General features: G+C 45.3%; 1 protein-coding gene across 1 annotated transcript in view; it reads right to left on the bottom strand.

The window, feature by feature from the left end:
* MRPS28 (mitochondrial ribosomal protein S28) overlaps positions 1–17,487 on the bottom strand; it is a 146,811-nt gene extending 129,324 nt beyond the window's left edge. The window contains exon 1 of the mRNA XM_075583056.1: positions 17,258–17,487. Within this exon, the coding sequence (XP_075439171.1) occupies positions 17,258–17,449 (192 nt within the window). The 5' untranslated portion in view covers positions 17,450–17,487. The remainder of the gene's footprint in view (positions 1–17,257) is intronic.
* Between the last annotated feature and the right edge of the window lie 3,439 nt (positions 17,488–20,926).

The following is a 20,926-nucleotide window of genomic DNA, read 5'->3' as shown; positions in this document are numbered from 1 at the left end:
CAGGTCAGTGTCTGTGCCGGTCAGTGTCTGTGCCTGTGCAGGTCAGTGTCTGTGCAGGTCAGTGTCTGTGCCTGTGCAGGTCAGTGTCTGTGCCTGTGCAGGTCAGTGTCTGTGCCTGCGCAGGCCAGTGTCTGTGCCTGCGCAGGTCAGTGTCTGTGCCTTTGCAGGTCAGTGTCTGTGCCTCTGCAGGTCAGTGCCTGTGCCTCTGCAGGTCAGTGCCTGTGCAGGTCAGTGCCTGTGCCTGTGCAGGTCAGTGCCTGTGCAGGTCAGTGCCTGTGCAGGTCAGTGCCTGTGCAGGTCAGTGCCTGTGCAGGTCAGTGCCTGTGCAGGTCAGTGCCTGTGCAGGTCAGTGCCTGTGCAGGTCAGTGCCTGTGCCTGTGCAGGCCAGTGTCTGTGCCTGTGCAGGTCAGTGTCTGTGCCTGTGCAGGTCAGTGTCTGTGCCTGTGCAGGTCAGTGTCTGTGCCTGTGCAGGTCAGTGCCTGTGCCTGTGCAGGTCAGTGCCTGTGCCTGTGCAGGTCAGTGCCTGTGCCTGTGCCTGTGCAGGTCAGTGTCTGTGCCTGTGCAGGTCAGTGCCTGTGCCTGTGCAGGTCAGTGCCTGTGCCTGTGCAGGTCAGTGCCTGTGCAGGTCAGTGTCTGTGCCTGTGCAGGTCAGTGTCTGTGCCTGTGCAGGTCAGTGTCTGTGCCTGTGCAGGTCAGTGTCTGTGCTTGTGCAGGTCAGTGTCTGTGCTTGTGCAGGTCAGTGTCTGTGCCTGTGCAGGTCAGTGTCTGTGCCTGTGCAGGTCAGTGTCTGTGCCTGTGCAGGTCAGTGCCTGTGCAGGTCAGTGTCTGTGCCTGTGCAGGTCAGTGTCTGTGCAGGTCAGTGCCTGTGCCTGTGCAGGTCAGTGCCTGTGCCTGTGCAGGTCAGTGCCTGTGCCTGTGCAGGTCAGTGCCTGTGCCTGTGCAGGTCAGTGCCTGTGCCTGTGCAGGTCAGTGCCTGTGCCTGTGCAGGTCAGTGCCTGTGCAGGTCAGTGTCTGTGCCTGTGCAGGTCTGTGCCTGTGCAGGTCAGTGTCTGTGCCGGTCAGTGTCTGTGCCTGTGCAGGTCAGTGCCTGTGCCTGTGCAGGTCAGTGCCTGTGCCTGTGCCTGTGCAGGTCAGTGCAGGTCAGTGCCTGTGCCTGTGCCGGTCAGTGCCTGTGCAGGTCAGTGATATGATGATGATCTGTGTGGGGGGGGGGGTGTGAGAAGATATAACGAGGATGATGATGATCTGTGGGGGGGGGGGGTGTGAGAAGATATAACGAGGATGATGATGATCTGTGGGGGGGGGGTGTGAGAAGATATAACGAGGATGATGATGATCTGTGGGGGGGGGGGTGTGAGAAGATATAACGAGGATGATGATGAGGGGTGCTGGGGGAAAGATGATGATGATGATGATGATGATGATGATGATGATGATGATGATGATGATTTTACCCGTGCAGTCCAAATCAGTTTTCCTTGTAGCAGTTCGGCCCTTCTCACTTTACAAGTTGTGCAGGCCTGTTTTAAAGGAAGCTGCCATGTGCAAAAATGGAGGATCCAGCCACAGAGGGCGAGCTAGAGCAAAATCCCGGTCCGGACTGAAAACCCAGGACGGATTTTGCAAAACCTCACAGAATCGATCTCCGGACAATTTAACCCGTGCTTGTCTCTGGTGGAAACCTCGGATCAAGGACGAAGCGTTGATATCACTAGCCTTCACCCGAGAATTCTCCTCTGGACCGTATCCCCTCCAAGATACAAGGTACTGGAGACTGCCTCGAGACCTACGGGTATCCAGGATCCGACAAGTTACATACTCCACTTGGCCATCTACTGGAACCGGGCCTGGGAAGGTGGGAGCAGAAGAGGAGTTGTTGCAGGCCACCGCCTTTAGGAGAGACACATGAAAGGCCGGAGGAATCTTTAGGGTATCTGTTAACTCCAATGTAAACGTGACCGGGTTTACTTCTTTCGCTATCTTGTAGGGACCTATGAACCTGGGCCCGAGCTTCAGGAAAGGACTCTTCAGACGGATGTTCCTGGTAGATAACCATACGAGATCTCCAACCTGGAACAGCAGGGCTGGCCGCTGATGCTTATCCGCGTGATCCTTCTGCTGAAGGGAAGCTTTAGTTACGTTGGTATGAATCCTCCTCCAGAGAGACTTTAGCTCCTGGACCTTGTCTTCCGCCGCGGGACTTCCAGATATGGAGGTGGACGATAGAAAAGTAGAAGAAAATGCCGAAATAGTCTCAGATGTTAGAATGGCTCCTGGAAACAAGTAGATTGGGACATTGAATGCCTGATGCGGTGGTATCCCCTCGGTTTGCTTCTTGTTGAAAACTTCCCCAACATCCTGTTGTGCGAGGGTAAGGCCATCGGGGAGAGATACAGGCAAACAAACAATTATAAACCCTCTAAAAAGCGCTAACCTACAAAAAAATATATAAAATAGTGATAATGTGATAACAAATTAAGGTGAATAACCCTAAAGTGATCAAAAACGAAAGCAGCCAATGGAAAAAAAAAATAAACAGACTATTCCAAACCTGTATAAGCCAAATAAACATACAAATAAATTGTCCCAGGCGCTGTGAATAAAGTCCAATGAACCCCAATACCGTGAGCCAATTGGGCAGTCTTTAGTATGGGCTTCCTATGCCAGATAGATGATCCTGATAGTTGGTGGACATGCAGGGGTGTTGTCTGATCTGATGTCTCTGAAATCATAGAAAAAAAGCAACAGGGCACGCACATGGCGTGGTATGGCTTTTCTCAATCACCCCCCTGCCTAGAACCCTGAAATCCTACTTACAGGATGAGGGCTCTCGAGTACAGTTGAGAGAATCTGTGCCTCACGTCTCTGTCCCTCACAGCGTCTCACGGATCCACGTGGTCTGGTCTGCAGGGGTCCCCTCACTCAGCGATGATGGTAACAGGGATGGTTTACTCCAGCGCTCCCACAGATGATTGCGTGTGGGGGGAGGGGGGGGGTTTGGAGACGGGGAAAAATATGGAAATATACTTGTGTGATAACGTACAGGGTATTTATTGACATACAACAATGGTGAAATCACACTTACAATTTAAAAGGTTTGCGAGCTCCGCTCACAATGCCGTCCGCAGCTTGTGTAGATCCTAATGCTGCTAAGGGAACGGTCGCCACGCGCTGCACTCGATTCCGGAACTCGAGTGACGTCAGCAGTGGGGCAGCGCGTGGCGACCGTTCCCTTAGCAGCATTAGGATCTACACAGGCTGCGGACGGCATTGTGAGCGGAGCTCGCAAACCTTTTAAATTGTAAGTGTGATTTCACCATTGTTGTATGTCAATAAACACCCTGTACGTTATCACACTAGTATATTTCCATATTTTTCCCCGTCTCCAAACCCCCCCCCCTCCCCCCACACGCAATCATCTGTGGGAGCGCTGGAGTAAACCATCCCTGTTACCATCATCGCTGAGTGAGGGGACCCCTGCAGACCAGACCACGTGGATCCATGAGACGCTGTGAGGGACAGAGACGTGAGGCACAGATTCTCTCAACTGTACTCGAGAGCCCTCATCCTGTAAGTAGGATTTCAGGGTTCTAGGCAGGGGGGTGATTGAGAAAAGCCATACCACGCCATGTGCGTGCCCTGTTGCTTTTTTTCTATGATTTCAGAGACATCATAACATCAGATCAGACAACACCCCTGCATGTCCACCAACTATCAGGATCATCTATCTGGCATAGGAAGCCCATACTAAAGACTGCCCAATTGGCTCACGGTATTGGGGTTCATTGGACTTTATTCACAGCGCCGGGGAGAGATACAGACTGCGGTAAGTCAGTGCTGGGACGAGGTACTGACAATCAAGTCCCATTACATCGCTGGTCCCAGGTGGTCCCTTGCCCCGTTAACCAGTCGACAGTAGGATTGTGGGCACGCAACCAAGGGAGATCTAATACTATAAGTGCTGAGGGTGTGTTGATCACCATGAAAGGGAGTAGCTCCTTAAAGAACTCCAATGTTCACAACGAGGGGAAGGGACTCCTAGATAATGGTACCGGGTCCTAGTGTTCTTCCGTCGATCGCCGCAATCACTAACGGAATCTCGAAAGAGGGAAGGGGAATTGCGTGCTGTTTGGCGAACGAAAGATCGAGGAAGTTACCAGCTGCTCCGGAATCCACGAAGGCCTGAGTAGAGACTGAGGCCAAACCCCATGAGAGGGAAACCGGTAGAAGAATCCAGAAAGGCACAGAGGGAGGAGGGATGGTAGGGATGTCCAGCGCATGTTCTTCCAACTTCACTGGACAGAGGCTTTTTCCTGGCCCTGAGATGATCGGGCAGCCATACATTTTTATTTATTAATAAAAATGTTTTACCAGGAAGTAATACCTTGAGAGTTACCTCTCATTTTCAAGTATGTCCTGGGCACAGAGTTATAAAAAATACATGGTTACATTAAAAGAACAGGGTTATACAGTGAATTCACAGACATTTCATGGACTGATAGAGTTGGAAAATTGGGAATAAGGGATAAAGGGCTTGCGAGTTTCAGATTGAAATAGAGCAGCTTTAACATCACCAATCAGCAGCAAACGGCTCACACCCTTTGGCTGCCCGCCTTTGGGGCAACATAGATGTACACTGGGGTGGTTGAGATTTAATCTGTTGTGAACAAAATGTTCTATGACAACTGAGCTATCACAAATCAATATCAAGATGTAGGATACTAATTAACCACCTAAAACACATGAGCGCATAGAAAAAAAGCACGTGATATATAGTAATGACAGAATCCATAAACGGGGAATACAAGACTATCACAGAGTGAGGAGACGTGAACAGAAAAACAACAAGAACAAAAAAATAGATGCTGTGAACAAGGGGGACAACTTTAATGCTTCGGGTAACAGAACCCTTCAAGGTCCGTTCCCACGTGGCCCTAATGCACAATATAATTAAAATAATAATTTATCAAATGTCTAAATTATATTATACCATATCATGCAGGAATTGAACCCAAGACCCTTTCATATGTTGGCTAAGATTTGTACCTCTAAACCACAGAAGCTGTGCGATGTCATAGACATCTAGAAATAGACTTAAGATTTAACATTGACATGTACTCTGTGGCAATGTGTTGTAGAGAGGATAAATATATTTATAGGTTATGTCTTGTCACACCAAGCCTATGGTGTAGAGGTAAGAGGCAAGGCATTGGTATCAGAAGGTCCCGAGTTCAATCCCTGCATGTGTTTTGTACAAAATGTATTAATGTTTAATTGTGTGTCTGTGTCTGTAAGTCAATAAAGCATTAAATTGAATGTTTGAAGAAAAAAAACAATGGCACACAACGGCAAGAGAGCAGAGAGATGAGCATGTGGACAGCAGGAAGAGGAGAGCGTAATGCCACGTCCATAGAAGGAGAAGCCGTGCGGACGCTCCTCGCTGAGCCCCGGCATCCTCAATGAGGATGTCTTTAGAGGGGGCTCACGCGAGCGTCCGCAGGCGTGCTGAGGAGTTGGATTTTTCAGCCAACAGCCAAGCTGTTTTTCAGCGCGCATGCAAAACATCCAATCAGCGCGAAGCAGCGTCAATGCCGTGACGTTGACGCGTCGCGGGCGATTGGCCCAGCGATGTCACTGCCCCGCCTCCCTCTGCCTCCCGATCGCGCACGCTGGTTCATCTGCAAGTCCATGAAATCGCACAGGCTTCAGCAGGCGAGCCTCAGCGTCAGCGCGCCTCAGCACTGCTCCCCCCTCTATGGACTCAGCCTTAAGCAAAATGGAGGCTTTCAATTCGGGAGCCATGCTCAGACCGCGTTATAAGCGGATTCGCGTTGTAGCAGAGGGGTTGAGCTGTATTGCTTTTAGCAACAATTAAAGAGTAAACATTCTTTTTAATTACTCTCTTAATTGTTATTAAAAGCACTATGTCCATTTCCTTCTCTCCATATAAACGCACTGGAGAGGATTTCTGGTATACTCAAAAGCCTCAAGTGATCCTGGACACCCTTTTAACACCATTGGGTATAGGATAGCTTATCTGTCTTGAGGCCTGATGTCATATTCCCAAAGTCTAACTGCTGATTGGCCAATTTAAGTGCAATACATGTCCAAATTGCAGGGAGCGCAGGTGTTGTAACCAAGATTTAAAAGAAAACACATTAGTGCAATATGCCTTGTACCAGAAAAAGAAAGACATGACTTTGATGGGAGTATACTCTCATATTTCCCACCAATATAAGCAAATCCAAAATCAGTGGCAATGGTGGTTCCAATGTGACCAGTAGATAATCTTAGAAGAGGTGACCTTTGCAACGAGAAGAACCAATAGTGCAAGACTGTAAACTGATTTTATAAATATAAAACTAAATTCAACACTCACATTGTGTCGAAAGTAAAACAGCGTGGGTAACACAGGTATAGCAGAGATCCGAGGTGGATAGGGCTCTCACCGCCTCCTCCGCGATCAGTGTCTCCCTGTGGAAATCCCACACTTCCGGGTTGGGTCCCCAGCTGATGAGATACACTGCACAGGCTTCTTTCCTTCTCCAATGCTGGACAACTGTACATGTTTCACCGCTGGTGGTTTCATCAGGAGTAATCAAACTCTTCACAACACCTTGATATACGGACTGATCTTCATTGGTTGCCGGTAAACGTACGTAATCACAATTACGTATTCGAGAATATATAAATAAGTATTTCACTGTGCATTGGGCTTTTCTGTCTTTTGTTGTATACAACTCAGTAGCACTCCTTTTGACACCAATATATATATATATATACACATCATATATATATATGATGTGGTGGGTTTTGGGTTCTGAGCTTGCTGGGATTGTGTTTATTAATTTGATTTTCAACTGGTATCAGTTGTTTGGAGGTTAGTGGCTCCTCCTCCCAGAGCTTAAGCTCACCCCACCCCACTTTTTAAGTAGCAAGGTTTTCTCATGCTCTTGTGCCGTACAGGTCCACTGAGGCCATTCTCTCTCCAGCAGAGGTAAATAAGAATTTGCATAGGTAGTGTGGGGCTTGCTTACTGGTCATACCTTGATGGGGCTTGCAGGATTATAACGCTTTGGCCAAAGGGTTTACATTAATTACCCTTATTCAAGTGAATATATAAGTATTTGACAGTGTATTTTTTTTACATTGGATGTAGGATTGGGCTTTTCTGTCTTTTGTACATAATCACAACACTGATTTGGCTAGGAATTTGCAATGTCAGGGTTTGTGTCCTACTTAATCTCACATTACATTTATGATAAAGACTATATAAGTACAGCATATAATAGACTATATAGATTCTAATGAACAGATTAACCACAATAGTTGATTGAGTCTTAATAATTAAGACTGAATCATAACTATTGTGCTTAATCTGTTCATTAGAACTTATCTATTTATTTGTACTATACACATTAGTGATCAATATGAAGTCTTTATCATTGGAGAAGCACCCGAGAAACTGCCAAAGGGATTGTATTTGATAGATTTATTTATATTTTTGTTACTTATATAACACTGCTTTTCATGTATAGTCTACTTATGCATCCTATTGATTGATGCAGTGTTTGTTTGCTAGTAGTTGAATACAATCTTAATTTATTAATGGCTGCAACAGTGGTTATTTTATGGTGTAACAAAATCATTGTGTTCAACTAACTGCATGCCTGGAAATCTTCCTTTTCCCGCACATCCCCAGCTGGTTCTTGGATTCCTGCAGGAATATGCAGTCCAGAGTATTCTCTCATTTTCCTGGATAATTTTTTTTTTTTTTATCACATTTTCTTATATTGTAAATGCATTATCTCCTCCAGCCGCAAAACTGTGTGTGTGGTTGACTCAGTAAATTTATTTTAGTAGGTAATCATAAAAGTAGTACGATAAATGCTTCTATGGATCAGCTGGAGCGTTCTTCATAGATTTTACCTGGTTTTTAAAATATAGACCTGACAAGACCACCAACTACTATAAAGTTATCTAGATGTTTAGAATATTTTTTTCGTTTGTTTTCTTTACTGAACTGTGTTTACAGGTGAGAAGTATCACATGTTTTGAAGTGCCACATCTTATATGATTTAAGTGCATTTGTAGTTCTATTTACTGCTCTATATATTACTCAAACTGTGAAGATCACCACATTCATTTGAATGATTAACTCAGATTTGCTACTGAACTACGGCCACTATCCCCCTGTCCAAATAATGTTCGATCATGTGGCTCCACCTTGTGGTTTACATGGCACACAGGAAAATTTAGCTAATATTCCTGAGGTGCAAGCCAAAAATGCTAAATTATTCAGAAAACAAGGGTTTTATGCATAGGGTATAAGAAGCAACTGAAGGTTCTGCATGCTCAAAGCCAAATGACACCTGGCAATTTTGAACCTACAATAAAGTTAAGGCCCTGAGCCATGTAACACAATCCATCAATATCATACTTAAACCGCTCTTTAAGGTCCTCATGGTTTTGTTTTTTTAAAGGCAGTCAACCCAATATATCTCATTTCTGTATACTCACCTGTGTGCAGATGCACATCTCAGCCCTAAAAGCTGGGGTGGCCAATGGCCACCAGGTTTAAGACCCAAAAGATGAAATCGAAAAGCGCAGTAACAAATAAGCACTTTCTGGAGTATACTGTATGTCTCCAGGCAAATCTGGAGCAAAATAAATGCACTATAATGTATCCAAGAAAAAAGTGCCATTGAAATCAATAGGATTTTTCTTTGATATGTCTTCTGAATGTTTTTGCCTTGATACGTAGACCCACCTGTCTTTAGCTTGATCAGGACTTATAGCTACTGGCTTATATGAGGTGTATTAAACTTGAAGTGATGAAGACAATTACAGAGTTGGATATAAAACATCATAATTTAAGAACAAAAGCAAAAACAAAAAAAAACACTCAGTCCAAATCTGAGAAAAGAACAGCTGAGCAAAACCACAAAAATCATGACGCAACTTGCAAATATAGAAATATACCACCCATTCAGTAATGGAAGTGTCTTCATTGTCGAGGAAACGTTTGAGAACCCCAATGATAAATTATGGAAATGCCATGGTTTTTCCATGATAACCTTCTTGAATCAAAACCAGTCTTTTCTTAAATATACAATAGGGTTTATATTAACCAATTCCATGTCTTTTGAAACAAAATGTTGTATGAATTAGACCAACGGTGTTTAAATAATTAGGTAGCTCTTCATGTGAGAGTTTGGGAGGCACCAGCTATATAAAAATCAGAAACTTTTAAAGTGTGGTCTTCACTATACAGGTGTATGGAAACACATCATGCCATGATAAAAATAAATCTCTGAGGACCTCAGAAAAGCAGTTATTGGTGCTCATCAGTCTAGAACGGGTTATAAAACCATTTCTAAGGATTTGGAGCTCCACCAATCCACTGTCAGACAGATCTACAAATTGAGAGTTCAAGACCACAATCACTCACCCAAGGAGCGGTCAACCTACCAAAATATCTATATGAACAAACTGGCAAATCACCCAGGAATTCACAAAGAACCCCAGAGTAACATCCAAGGATCTGCAGGCCACTCTTACCTTGGCTAATGTGACTGTTCATAACTTAACTGTAAGAAAAAAATTGAATAGTGTTCATGGAAAGATAGCCAGGAGGAAACCACTGCTCTCTAAAAACAACATAGCTACCTGTCTGAAGTTCGCTAAAGAGCACATAGATGATCAACAAGACTTCTGGAACAATCTTCTCTGGAAAAACAGGTCAACGATAGAACTTTTTGGCATCAACAACGCATTATGTTTGTCAAAAAACAAACACTGCGTTCGAACAGAACTACCTCATCCTAACTGTCAAACTGAGGTGGGAGTGTGATGGTTTGGGGCTTCTTTGCTGGACGGCTTGCCACCATTGACAACCATTAATTCTGTATCAGAAGGATTCTAGAGGAGAATGTCAGGCCATCCGTCCGTGAGCTGAAGCGAAAGTGGGTCATGCAGCAAGATTATGATCCTAAACATACAAGCAGATCTACAAAAGAATGGCTGCACAAGAAGAAATTCCACATTTTACAATGGCCTAGTCAAAATCCAGACCGAAACAGCACCGGCATGTTGTGGCAGGACCTGAAGCGAGCTGTCCATGCAAGGAAACCCTCAAATGTCACTGAGTTTAAGCAGTTCTGTAACGAGCAATGGGCCAAAACTCCTCAAAGCCAAGTGAGAGACTGACCAGCAGTTACAGGAAACACTTAGTTGAAGTAATTGCTGCTCAAGAGGGTGCCACCAGGTACTGAGTCTAAAGGTTCACAAACCTTTTCATATTTTATGTTGAATCATTGACCAAGGAGGCGCGAGCTTCCCCCCCCCCCTCTCCTATTACCCCTCTACATAAAACATACAAATAACGAGAGGACACATTTATGGAGGTAAAAGGCCGCGGCTTATTTATTAAACACAAATGGGGATAGCGTACCACCTGTCCGCGCCAGAATGCTCAGAGCTGGGCAACGCAAAGGGGGCACCCGGAAGTACGTCCCGGTGACCTACCCCCTCGCTTCAAACCCCCCGGTTACCAGCCCCGAGCCACTTCTGGCGGGACAAGCACCTACCCCCCCCAACTGCCGCCGCGACAAAGCAATTGGTCCACTGACCCCTCCATCATAATCTTTTCTTCCTTGTTTCAAATATTCTCTTACTTATCTGCAAAAGAAATGTTAACACTGAAAACAAATGTTTTTTTTTTTTTAATTAATTAACTCAAAGGGATGGGTGGGTGGGAAACTGCTCCAACGCCATGGAACAAGTGACAGTTGCTTGTTCCTTGGCTCTAATTTGAAACCCAACCGCCCCAACTGACTCCCTGATCGCGCTCGCGACCACCAGACCAGATGGGGGGGGGGGCCGCACCCCCCGGTCAATTGCTGTTGCCACCCATACGGGCTAGGCCAGCTCTATTATGGATAAATAAATGTTGAAAAAGTATATTTTGGGTCATTAGTTTGATCAGGTTATCTTTATCTATTATTAGGACTTGAATTAAGATCTAACATTTAGGTTTGAACTGGGAAAATCCTAAGGTGTTCACAAACTTTTTCTCGCTACTGTATATACACGGCTTAATAACCCCTTCCCTCTCCCTTATTTAGCGGTCAATTATTTTCTCACAGATTATCAGGACTCGGACTGTGCTGGTTACAGTTAGGCTGGTTTATTGGGGTTGAGGTAAGGGTTAGGCTGCTGCCGTTCACATAACTATCTCAATGTCCTGTATAGAGTATACACAGAGCGAGCCCTGATCCTATGTGCTTTTTAAAAACTCCAAAAAGGTGGATCAGAGCATCAAATTGGGGTTATGAAAGACTTTCATTCAGCTCTTTCTACACTTGTATGGAGTCTACCCATAAGAATTGTTCAATGTTGTGACTGTAATTGTCACTTTTAAATGGTAGGCTTTTTTTCCATGCCATCTACAACTCTTTCACTCAAAAAGATGTCTGTATATCTCAGGCCATGAAATTTGAGATCAAATTGCACCAGCCCAAAAACAAAAATGACACTCACCAGATTATTATTATTATTTTATATACGATCCTCTGAATTCAATACACAATAAAATTAATCATGTTACGGGCAGTACAGGCCAATGTAATATTGTGGTTTTACATGAAATTGCAAAACAATTAAATATAGGCTACATCTCCCCTTTCTCCTTCCTGTGTTCAATTTTGTTTTCCTTGCTGCCACCTTCTTTCTGTCCACGGTCATTTCATATCTCAATCTGCTTTCTCCTGCTCTCCTCTCACTTTAATGTCCCTGCCTCACCTTCTCTCTTCAATGCACATGATCTCTTTATCTCTCTTGATTGGTGATATGGAGCTGAAGTAGATTTTAATATTACAGCCAGTTTCCAAAGTTGCACCCAATTGTTTGACAGCACTGCTGTGCCCCTAAGCACTGCCCTTTCCAGTGCTCTCCAAAATACCATAGTTGCCATAGAGTGCAGCTGTAGGGCAGAAGTCCATACAAACTGTGACTTCTAGATCGGCAGTGGTGAACTGGTAACCAGATTTTTTTTTAAAAATATATATATACACACACATATACATATACATATATTCACACAGATCTCCGAAAGCCTCTGTTATACCCACTCATTCGGTCTTCTCTTTTAGAGTGTACATGTTGAGGTCTTCGCGTCATATACTTTAAAGTGGCAGCTGCATCAAGTGCTGGTACGGTTATCGCACCCATTGTGACTAACGCTTATTCAAGTCAATGGGTTTTAAAGCCGGAATGGGTGTGATAAATGTACCAGCACTTGATGCATGTGCCCCTAAGAGCCTTATTCTATATATTCTGAAGTGGCCGTACGGACCGTTTTCAACCAAAAATTAATGGCCACATCGGACAATAAACAATTGCCCCCTAAAGGTAAGCCTTGGATCAGAAATGTTGCCTATAACCTTTGGAGATGTGGCCTCAGAAACTGAACACATCCCCCATTTAAATTTCTGACTAATGGTTTGTAAAGAGGCAGCATTATGTCCTTTCTGATGGCAATACCTGTCATTATACAGCCTTACATCCTTAGGCTGTGATTATACCAGAAGTCGTCGGCGACGCCGCGCGGCTGGAATATGTCTGGAAACAGGCTCGGACACACACACACCTTTTTGAGCGGACCATTGGCAGCAAAGTATGAACGTTCCTACTCTCTGAAGACCTGGAGTGTCTGCTATTCTTCTAGGGCAATTTTTTTTGCCGTTCGCGCGTACACACGCACACACATATATATGTATATACACACACACACACACACACACAGATATACATACACACGCTAACAATTTCAATTCTTTTGTGCATCACAATTTCAGTTACGCGACGCATAATTTGTTGTTTTTAATTATTTTTAAGACCAGATTGATGCTATTTAAATTCAACCATAAGGTTTTTTTCATTATTATTATCCAAAACTAGCGTTCAGAAAGCTGAATTCTTTGTGTAATGTTATTTATGTAACGGGTATTCCCCCCCCCCCAATCGCAGATATAGTGTGGGGTGCAAGGGAACATACGTGTTACCATAGGTGTGGTGCATTACCTGTTGGCTCGCAGGAGGGCTGAGCTTCCGCCACGGGGAACCTGGGGCAATTATACTAGGGGTAACCACTTACTCAATTCAGCGCCTCCACCTGCGATGGCTCCCACCAGAGGGAGAGTGGTTCCTCGCAGGACAATACAATAATCACATACACGGGAATATATATATTAACGAGTGACTTTACTAACAAGCAATATAACATATCACGCAATACCTTTATATAACCTGTGTCCCTCTCTAGAGGAGACACCTACGGCGTCGCGCAGGACGCTTCCCCAACACCAGGTGATCCCACCCAGTGTCCCAAGAATCCCACCCAATGTCCCGCACTCTTGGAGAGAACGTGGGTGACTGCGCAGTCACAGTTACACTAAGGGGCCCGTTGGTGCACTTATGACTGTATGGTACCTGCCGAGCACTCCGGTACTCGGATCAGCAACTGGCTTCGCAAAGGGTCAGACGTGTGATCAATCCGTCTGATCCTCCAACCGAACTCCTTTGTACGCAGACCGCCAGGGCGGTCTCCCTCTGGAATAGTCTCTGCTGACCCCAACGTGGGTCCGAACCGCTTTACAGGAACCGCAGCGTCCGCTGAGTCCCTAACTAACACTTGGTACTAACGTGATAGGAACCCTAACCTAGGGCCTGTCCCTGTGGTACCGCAACCTAAAGTGGCTTTGGGGAAAACTCCTAGAGGCCTACCGGGGTTAATAACCTGCCCCACTCCCCTAACTCTTCCCAGCCTTGACTGTACTTACTAAGACCTAAAGAGTCCCAGCGCCTACAGCAGCAAGCTGTAGCTCACTGGATGCTGCGCAACAAGGTGCCTGCCTGTCAGACCTCACAGCACTAACAGCCGTGACTCTGACAAGGCAGCACTCTATACTAAGGGCAGCGTCCCTATCTTGGGCCTCCCTAAGCATTTACCCACTAAACTAGTGGGGAGTTGGGGCCTACCTGGGGTGTAGGTACCTATATGGGGCAGGAGCTGCACTCGCTCCCCACACCCTTCCTTCCCTCACAGCTCCCTGACTCCAACTCTCTGTAACCTTTCTTTCCCAGCTCCCACTAATGTAAGTGGCAGGGTCCCTAACCTGAGGGCTGTCCCTGGCAACACTCACCTTACTGGGGAGCTGAGCTATCTCGGGCCCTGGGGGTGCTGGCCTAGTACAGGGAGTCCCTGACTCCTGTACCCTACCTCCTTCCCTGCGCTGCTCCGGTCTCTGACTGCCTAACGTGCTGCAACTGACAAAAACCCTGTCTGCACACAACATTGTTGCAACTCTGCAGCATGAGAATCTGCCAGCTCTATTGGCTTCAATGCTGCCTGTGACAAGGGTGAAAGTGCAGTCTCCAGAGGCTGCTGGGAATTGTAGTCCTTGGCAAAGCTCTTTTCTATGGGGACCGCGTGCGCGATCTTTACTGCGCATGGGCGAAGCTCGCGCCAAAACCAAGAGGGCGGTGCCCGCCGGGAGAAGTCGCCGTCCCCTTCCCCCACTGCCACAGGGGTAAGGCAGGGGGCAAAGGAAAATCAGGGGAACCGGGGGTGACCCCCTTACATTTAGAACAGTCATACTGTGAAAATACTACATTTTGTTATCCTATATAATGAAACATCTGAGCTGCATCAAATACATTTTGGGGTGATGCCTAGCAACTTCATTCTGTGGCAACACAAAGCGGCAATCCAAGCCATTACTTTCAGAAGAGTGAAGCAGGGGGTCTCCAGAGCTGAACCCTATTAATTTTATCTCCAGTAACCCCTGCTTCCAGAGAGACTTACCTCTGTGATGGATGCCGGTAGCCGCTTGCAACCAGGGTTCACATTATGGCCACTTTTCAAAGCTCTGTGACTTCACCCGGTGCGACTTCAAATTAGCCCATGGAGCTTTAAACTGCAGAGATACTGGCCCCCTCTTTGGAGGTAAGTATCTCTGAAAGCAGGGATCCTGTTGCTGAAATGAATGGGATTCAGCTGCGGAGGCCCCCTGCTTCAATTCTGTATATAAAAAAATATATCTTTTTTTTTTAATGGGAATTGCTTCTTTAAATTTAACACAGATAGTTTATTTTTTAGTATATACCATTCACATCTGTAAGTCTAGAGCAGTCCATTACAGGCATACCCCGCATTAACGTACGCAATGGGACCGGAGCATGTATGTAAAGCGAAAATGTACTTAAAGTGAAGCACTCCCTTTTCCCCCACTTATCGATGCATGTACAGTACTGCAATCATCATATACGTGCATAACTGATGTAAATAACGTGTAACAGGCTCTATAGTCTCCCCACTTGCACACAGCTTCGGTACAGGTAGGGAGCCGGTTTTGCTGTTCAGGACGTGCTGACAGGCGCATGCGTTAGCTGCCGTTTGCCTATTGAGCGAGATGTACTTACTCGCGAGTGTACTTAAAGTGAGTGTCCTTAAAACGGGGTATGCCTGTACTTTGTGCCCCAAAAAAAGATGATGCACAGAGCCATTTAAAATTATTTGATTTCTCTGTGCCAATTTTCCCAAAATAAGCCGCTTGCGGCGTTAAGTAGATAGTTTCCGAGAAGTCTACATCCTTCAAATCTACAGATGCAGCGGCCGTTATTGAAACACTTCACGCTGTGTATACCTCAGAATACCCATGTGATGGCGCGGGATTTCTTCCAACCGTACCGCCGTTATACGCGAGTGCAGAAAATGGCATTTTAGTGTTCTGGCTTTTAAACACCTGAAATTGACACAGTAGCACAGTACTGTACACATTGCAATTCATTCTTTTTATTGCATTTAATTGCACACAATCCATGAAATTCAAACAAAGCAACCGCAATAAACACGTGTGCCTGGGACGATTGGCCGCGTTAATGCCGCGTGGAGTACAGCAGCGCACATGAAAATGGCGCTGTGATTTGTTCGAATAACAGCCGCTGCATCTGTATATTAACCCTTTCATTGCTCTGCAGACATATAATGCATTGCTTTGCAGCACTTTCCCAGCAACTAAGGAAATAAAAAAAAATGCTTGTACAGTAACTTCAATTTCTGATAAACGCACAAACTTTCAGTAGTAGAGCAGTAGCATTTTTGCCTCTGCCAAATGAAATAGTTTATCATCCAAATTGTCCAGACACTGACTAGTCTGAGATACAATTTTACGATTCAGAGGAACTATCCCAGGAACTGGATGTGTTCCCAAAATTGCCCCAGGGACACTTATTTCAGTTTCTTTAATTCCTTTATTAGATTCACTTTAGTTCCAGACAGCTTTGTTACATTTTAACCACCCCTGCTTGGCAATTTGGTTAAGGGCTCTACCCTGAAATGTTATTTTAGGTCATTATTTGAAATCAAGTTGATAAATGTAAAAAAGGGGGAGAGGAGAGATTTGGCTGCATGGACATCTTCCCAGAACAGGATTACATGACATTTTCTGACTCCAAAACCAAAACAGGGAGACCACCCAAAGCTGACGAGAAGACAGCTGGGGTTGCAAGCCAGTTCGGCAATGACGGGGTTAACAAATGTGCAGTCTATGCATGTTACAGCGAACATTTCAAAAGATCAAAAAGTGAATGAATTAACAAATTATTATTTAATAACATCTATTACTTCAACGGGAAAGAAATGAAGTCTTCCCCTGCCAGCGAATGGGGATGAATGGAGATGAATTGTCTGCCTCACTAACTCCACAGGATTGGACTCTTGCAGAGCACCTCTACCTGCTGTAAGCAGGGCACCTCTACCTGCTGTAAGCAGGGCACCTCTACCTGCTGTAAGCAGGGCACCTCTACCTGCTGTAAGCAGGGCACCTCTACCTGCTGTAAGCAGAGCACCTCTACGTGCTGTAAGCAGGGCACCTCTACCTGCTGTAAGCAGAGCACCTCTACCTGCTGTAAGCAGGGCACCTCTACCTGCTGTAAGCAGGGCACCTCTACGTGCTGTAAGCAGGGCACCTCTACGTGCTGTAAGCAGGGCACCTCTACCTGCTGTAAGCAGGGCACCTCTACCTGCTGTAAGCAGGGCACCTCTACGCGCTGTATGCAGGGCACCTCTACCTGCTGTAAGCAGAGCACCTCTACGCGCTGTAAGCAGAGCACCTCTACGCGCTGTATGCGGATCACCCCTACATATCCTCTCTCTCCCTGGCTTCCGGTCAAAAGTCAGCACTTCTCCGCTCACCTTCCCTCCAGTCTCAGCTGCTCGGGGTTTTCCGGGCTCCTCTCCTGCTTTGCCGCCGGCTCCAGTTAGGCCGTGCTCTCCCGACCCCCCTGTGGTGCAGAGCCGGGCAACCCCCCAGAGCGGGGCCCGAAACCTGGATAACCCCCTCCCAACATGTGTGCTGCAGGGCGCCGCCATGATGTGTGAGTGCATCAGGGAAACCCAGGGCCTGAGAGAGGCGGCAGCGCCCTCTGCTGCTGTGACTGAATGAGTGCAGCGCTCACACGGTGCTAGTGTCGGACACCCAGAGGTAACATAACAAGCAGGGGGTTACTATGGAGACATTACAAGTTACAATATTATTTTCAAATACATACACTTGTATGTTTTTATTTTCAAAATAGTGTAAATCACTCAAACCAATTCAGCATGCCACTGCCATGGGTTCCCTTCCACTCAAAACCCACAGCCACACAATTATATATGTAATGTAACTATTATATAAAACATCAAAGATACGTATATTTTTATTTCATCTTAGTGCTTCTTGGTAAACGATATTTCTGGTTTTGCGGTCTGGCGCTAATATATAAAGATTATTTGCGCTTCCAACTCTTGATGCTGCAGCATATAATTGACCACGCGTGAAACATTCAGTTTTGAAATCAATTCCAGCTACAGCATTTGAAGCGATTGGCCCCGAATCAAGTACGAAGCGTGAGGCATTTAGCTAAAATCAAGAAAACCGCGTTAAAACCGGTACTTTGTGAACCAATTATGTCTCCCCCAATAAAGACAAAAAGGTGCGCGGGAAATTAAAAGCGAGGTGCAAATTCAATATTGAAAAGTGCCAAAATCTACATGTAACAGTGGCAATATCATATTAATAGTGATAGTAGTAGACACAAATAAGTTTCCTTGTCATTATGGGTATGCAGCTAATCATCATCGGACATCACAGTCTAAGAGCAAAAAGGAAAGAAAAGCGCAAACCCCTCATGGTGTAGTATTTGATCACATTTAGTGCTATATAAAGGGGGGGGTAATATATGCACATACAAAAAGGACAGCATTAAAAGCACTTACGTATAAAAACCATAAACGTGAACATCAGGGTAAGGCCTCATGTCAACATCCAGCCTTGTGGAGATGATAGCGGGACCCAGGCACACTTGTCGTCACAAGAAAAAGAAAAGTGTACCGGACGCGTCTGTGTAACAGAGTGCAAACTCACATAGATGGTGTAATCACCAAAAATACAATGTGATAGTTTTAGTAAACGAAAAATAAATGTGAATATAATTAGTGGAATAAACAACCACCACCATGTGTTAATAAATAAAGTTGCTTATACAACAAACGTGATAAAATAAGCTGCTCAAAAACACTTGTACTGGACCGTTCGCTAGTCCAAAAGTAGTAATGTTCCTTCTTGCTGGTAAGGGGAGCGCTGATGATCCTCGTTAATATATGTGGGAAAAAAAGAATAATAAAATATTGTGCAGCCAATAAACAATGGACCCTATCTAATGTAGGCAATAGATCTCAATCACAAATGCAAAGAAAATACGAGCAGAACAGAGACTCTTCTCTCTCTGAATGGAGCTCTTTCTGCTATCTCCACATCTAATCCTTGGACACGGCTGGATAGACCCTGGTTAGGCTCTGGATATCTTCTCTGTGATAAACGTTCTTTAACGTGTAGTCATCAGGAAAAGAAAGAAAGAACCACGATGGTGCAATATTGCTAGTATATAATATATATATATATTGAAATAAATGCATGTAGAAATAAGTGCACTCACATTTTGTGCAAGGGTAACATACGTGCGAGAGAATAGTAGAAATGCAGAGAGATCTTGGCAGCTACCCGGCTCGCGCACCACCGAATCCGCCACTTCCGGTGACGTCTCGCTTCAGGGCGGATGTGCCTGTACGGTCTCTCCGGCTGCTCAAGCTTTGCCAGTACTCTCTGTAAACGCAAGTTCTGATGTCTCCCAGGCTCTGCCAATCGATTGAACGCGTTTCGCTGTTGCTTCTTCAGGAATCGTACACTTGTAGTCACCACTGGATCCGGTGCAGATAGTCCCAGTCCACAAGGTTGGATGTCGGCATGAGCACTTGCCCTGATGTTTATGGGTTTTACACCTAAATGCTTTTAATGCTGTCTTTATATAACACTAAGTATTGTATGTCTTTATTTATATAGCGCCATAAATGTACATAGCGCTTCACAGTAGTAATACATATCATATAAATAACAAATAATATAAATCAGGTCATGGAAATAAGTGCTTCAGACATAAAAGTAACATTAAGGAAGAGGAGTCCCTGCTCCGAGGAGCTTACAATCTAATTGGTAGGTAGGGAGAACGTACAGAGACAGTAGGAGGGAATTCTAGTACAGTAAGTGCATCTGCAGGGGGCCAAGCTTTATGTATCATGTGTCCAGGATTACCCAGTGCTATTTATATGCATCTTTAAGCAGATGTGTCTTAAGGTGGGTCTTAAAGGTGGATAGAGAGGGTGCTAGTCGGGTATTGAGGGGAAGGGCATTCCAGAGGTGCGGGGCAGAAAGTGAGAAAGGTTTAAGGGGAGATAGCTTTAGATACAAAGGGGGTAGACAGAAGACATCCTTGAGAAGAACGCAAGAGTCGGGATGGTGCATAGCGAGAAATTAGGGCTGAGATGTAAGGAGGTGCAGAAGAATGTAAAGCTTTAAAAGTGAGGAGGAGAATTGAGTGTGAGATACGGGATTTGATCGGAAGCCAGGAGAGGGATTTCAGGAGGGGAGATGCGGAGACAGATTTTGGAAAGACTAGAGTGATTCTGGCAGCAGCGTTTAGGATAGATTGTAGGGGAGACAGGTGAGAGGGAGGAAGGCCGGACAGCAGGAGGTTGCAGTAATCGAGACGTGAGAGAATGAGGGCCTGAGTCAGAGTTTTAGCAGTCGAGTAACAGAGGAAAGGGCGTATCTTTGTGATATTGCGGAGGAAAAAGCTACAAGTTTTAGAAACGTTTTGAATATGAGAGGAGAATGAGAGAGAGGAATCAAGTGTAACCCCTAGGCTGCGTGCTTGGGCTACTGGGTGAATGATCGTATTTCCAATAGTAATGTGGAAGGAGGTAGTAGGGCCAGGTTTGGGAGGAAGTATAAGGAGCTCTGTTTTTCCCATGTTAAGTTTCAGTCGGCGGATGGCCATCCAGGATGATATTCCAGAGAGGCATTCAGAAACTTTGGTCTGTATAGCAGGTGTAAGGTCAGGGGTTGAAAGGTACATTTTTGTGTCGTCAGCATAGAGGTGATATTTAAACCCAAAATATGTGATTAGGTCACTTAGAGAGAGTGTGTAAAGAGATAAGAGAAGGGGTCCCAGGACAGAGCCCTGGTGTACCCCCACAGAGAGATCAATAGAGGAGGAGGAGGAGGAGGTGTTAGCAAAAGATACACTGAAAGTACGATGGGAGAGGTAAGAGGAGATCCAGGATAGAGCTTTATTCCGAATACCAAGAGTATGGAGAATGTGAAGGAGAAGAGGGTGGTCCACGGTGTAAAATGCTGCAGAGGTCGAGTAATATGAGCAGAGTGTAATGACCTCTGTCTTTGGCAGCATGGAGGTCGTCAGTTATTTTAGTGAGGGCTGTTTCAGTAAAGTGAGCAATGCGGAAGCCAGATTGTAGAGGGTCTAG

This window comes from Ascaphus truei, chromosome 2, assembly GCF_040206685.1.
Source record: "Ascaphus truei isolate aAscTru1 chromosome 2, aAscTru1.hap1, whole genome shotgun sequence".
Taxonomy (NCBI): domain Eukaryota; kingdom Metazoa; phylum Chordata; class Amphibia; order Anura; family Ascaphidae; genus Ascaphus; species Ascaphus truei.
This window is presented reverse-complemented; position numbering and strand designations above follow the sequence as displayed.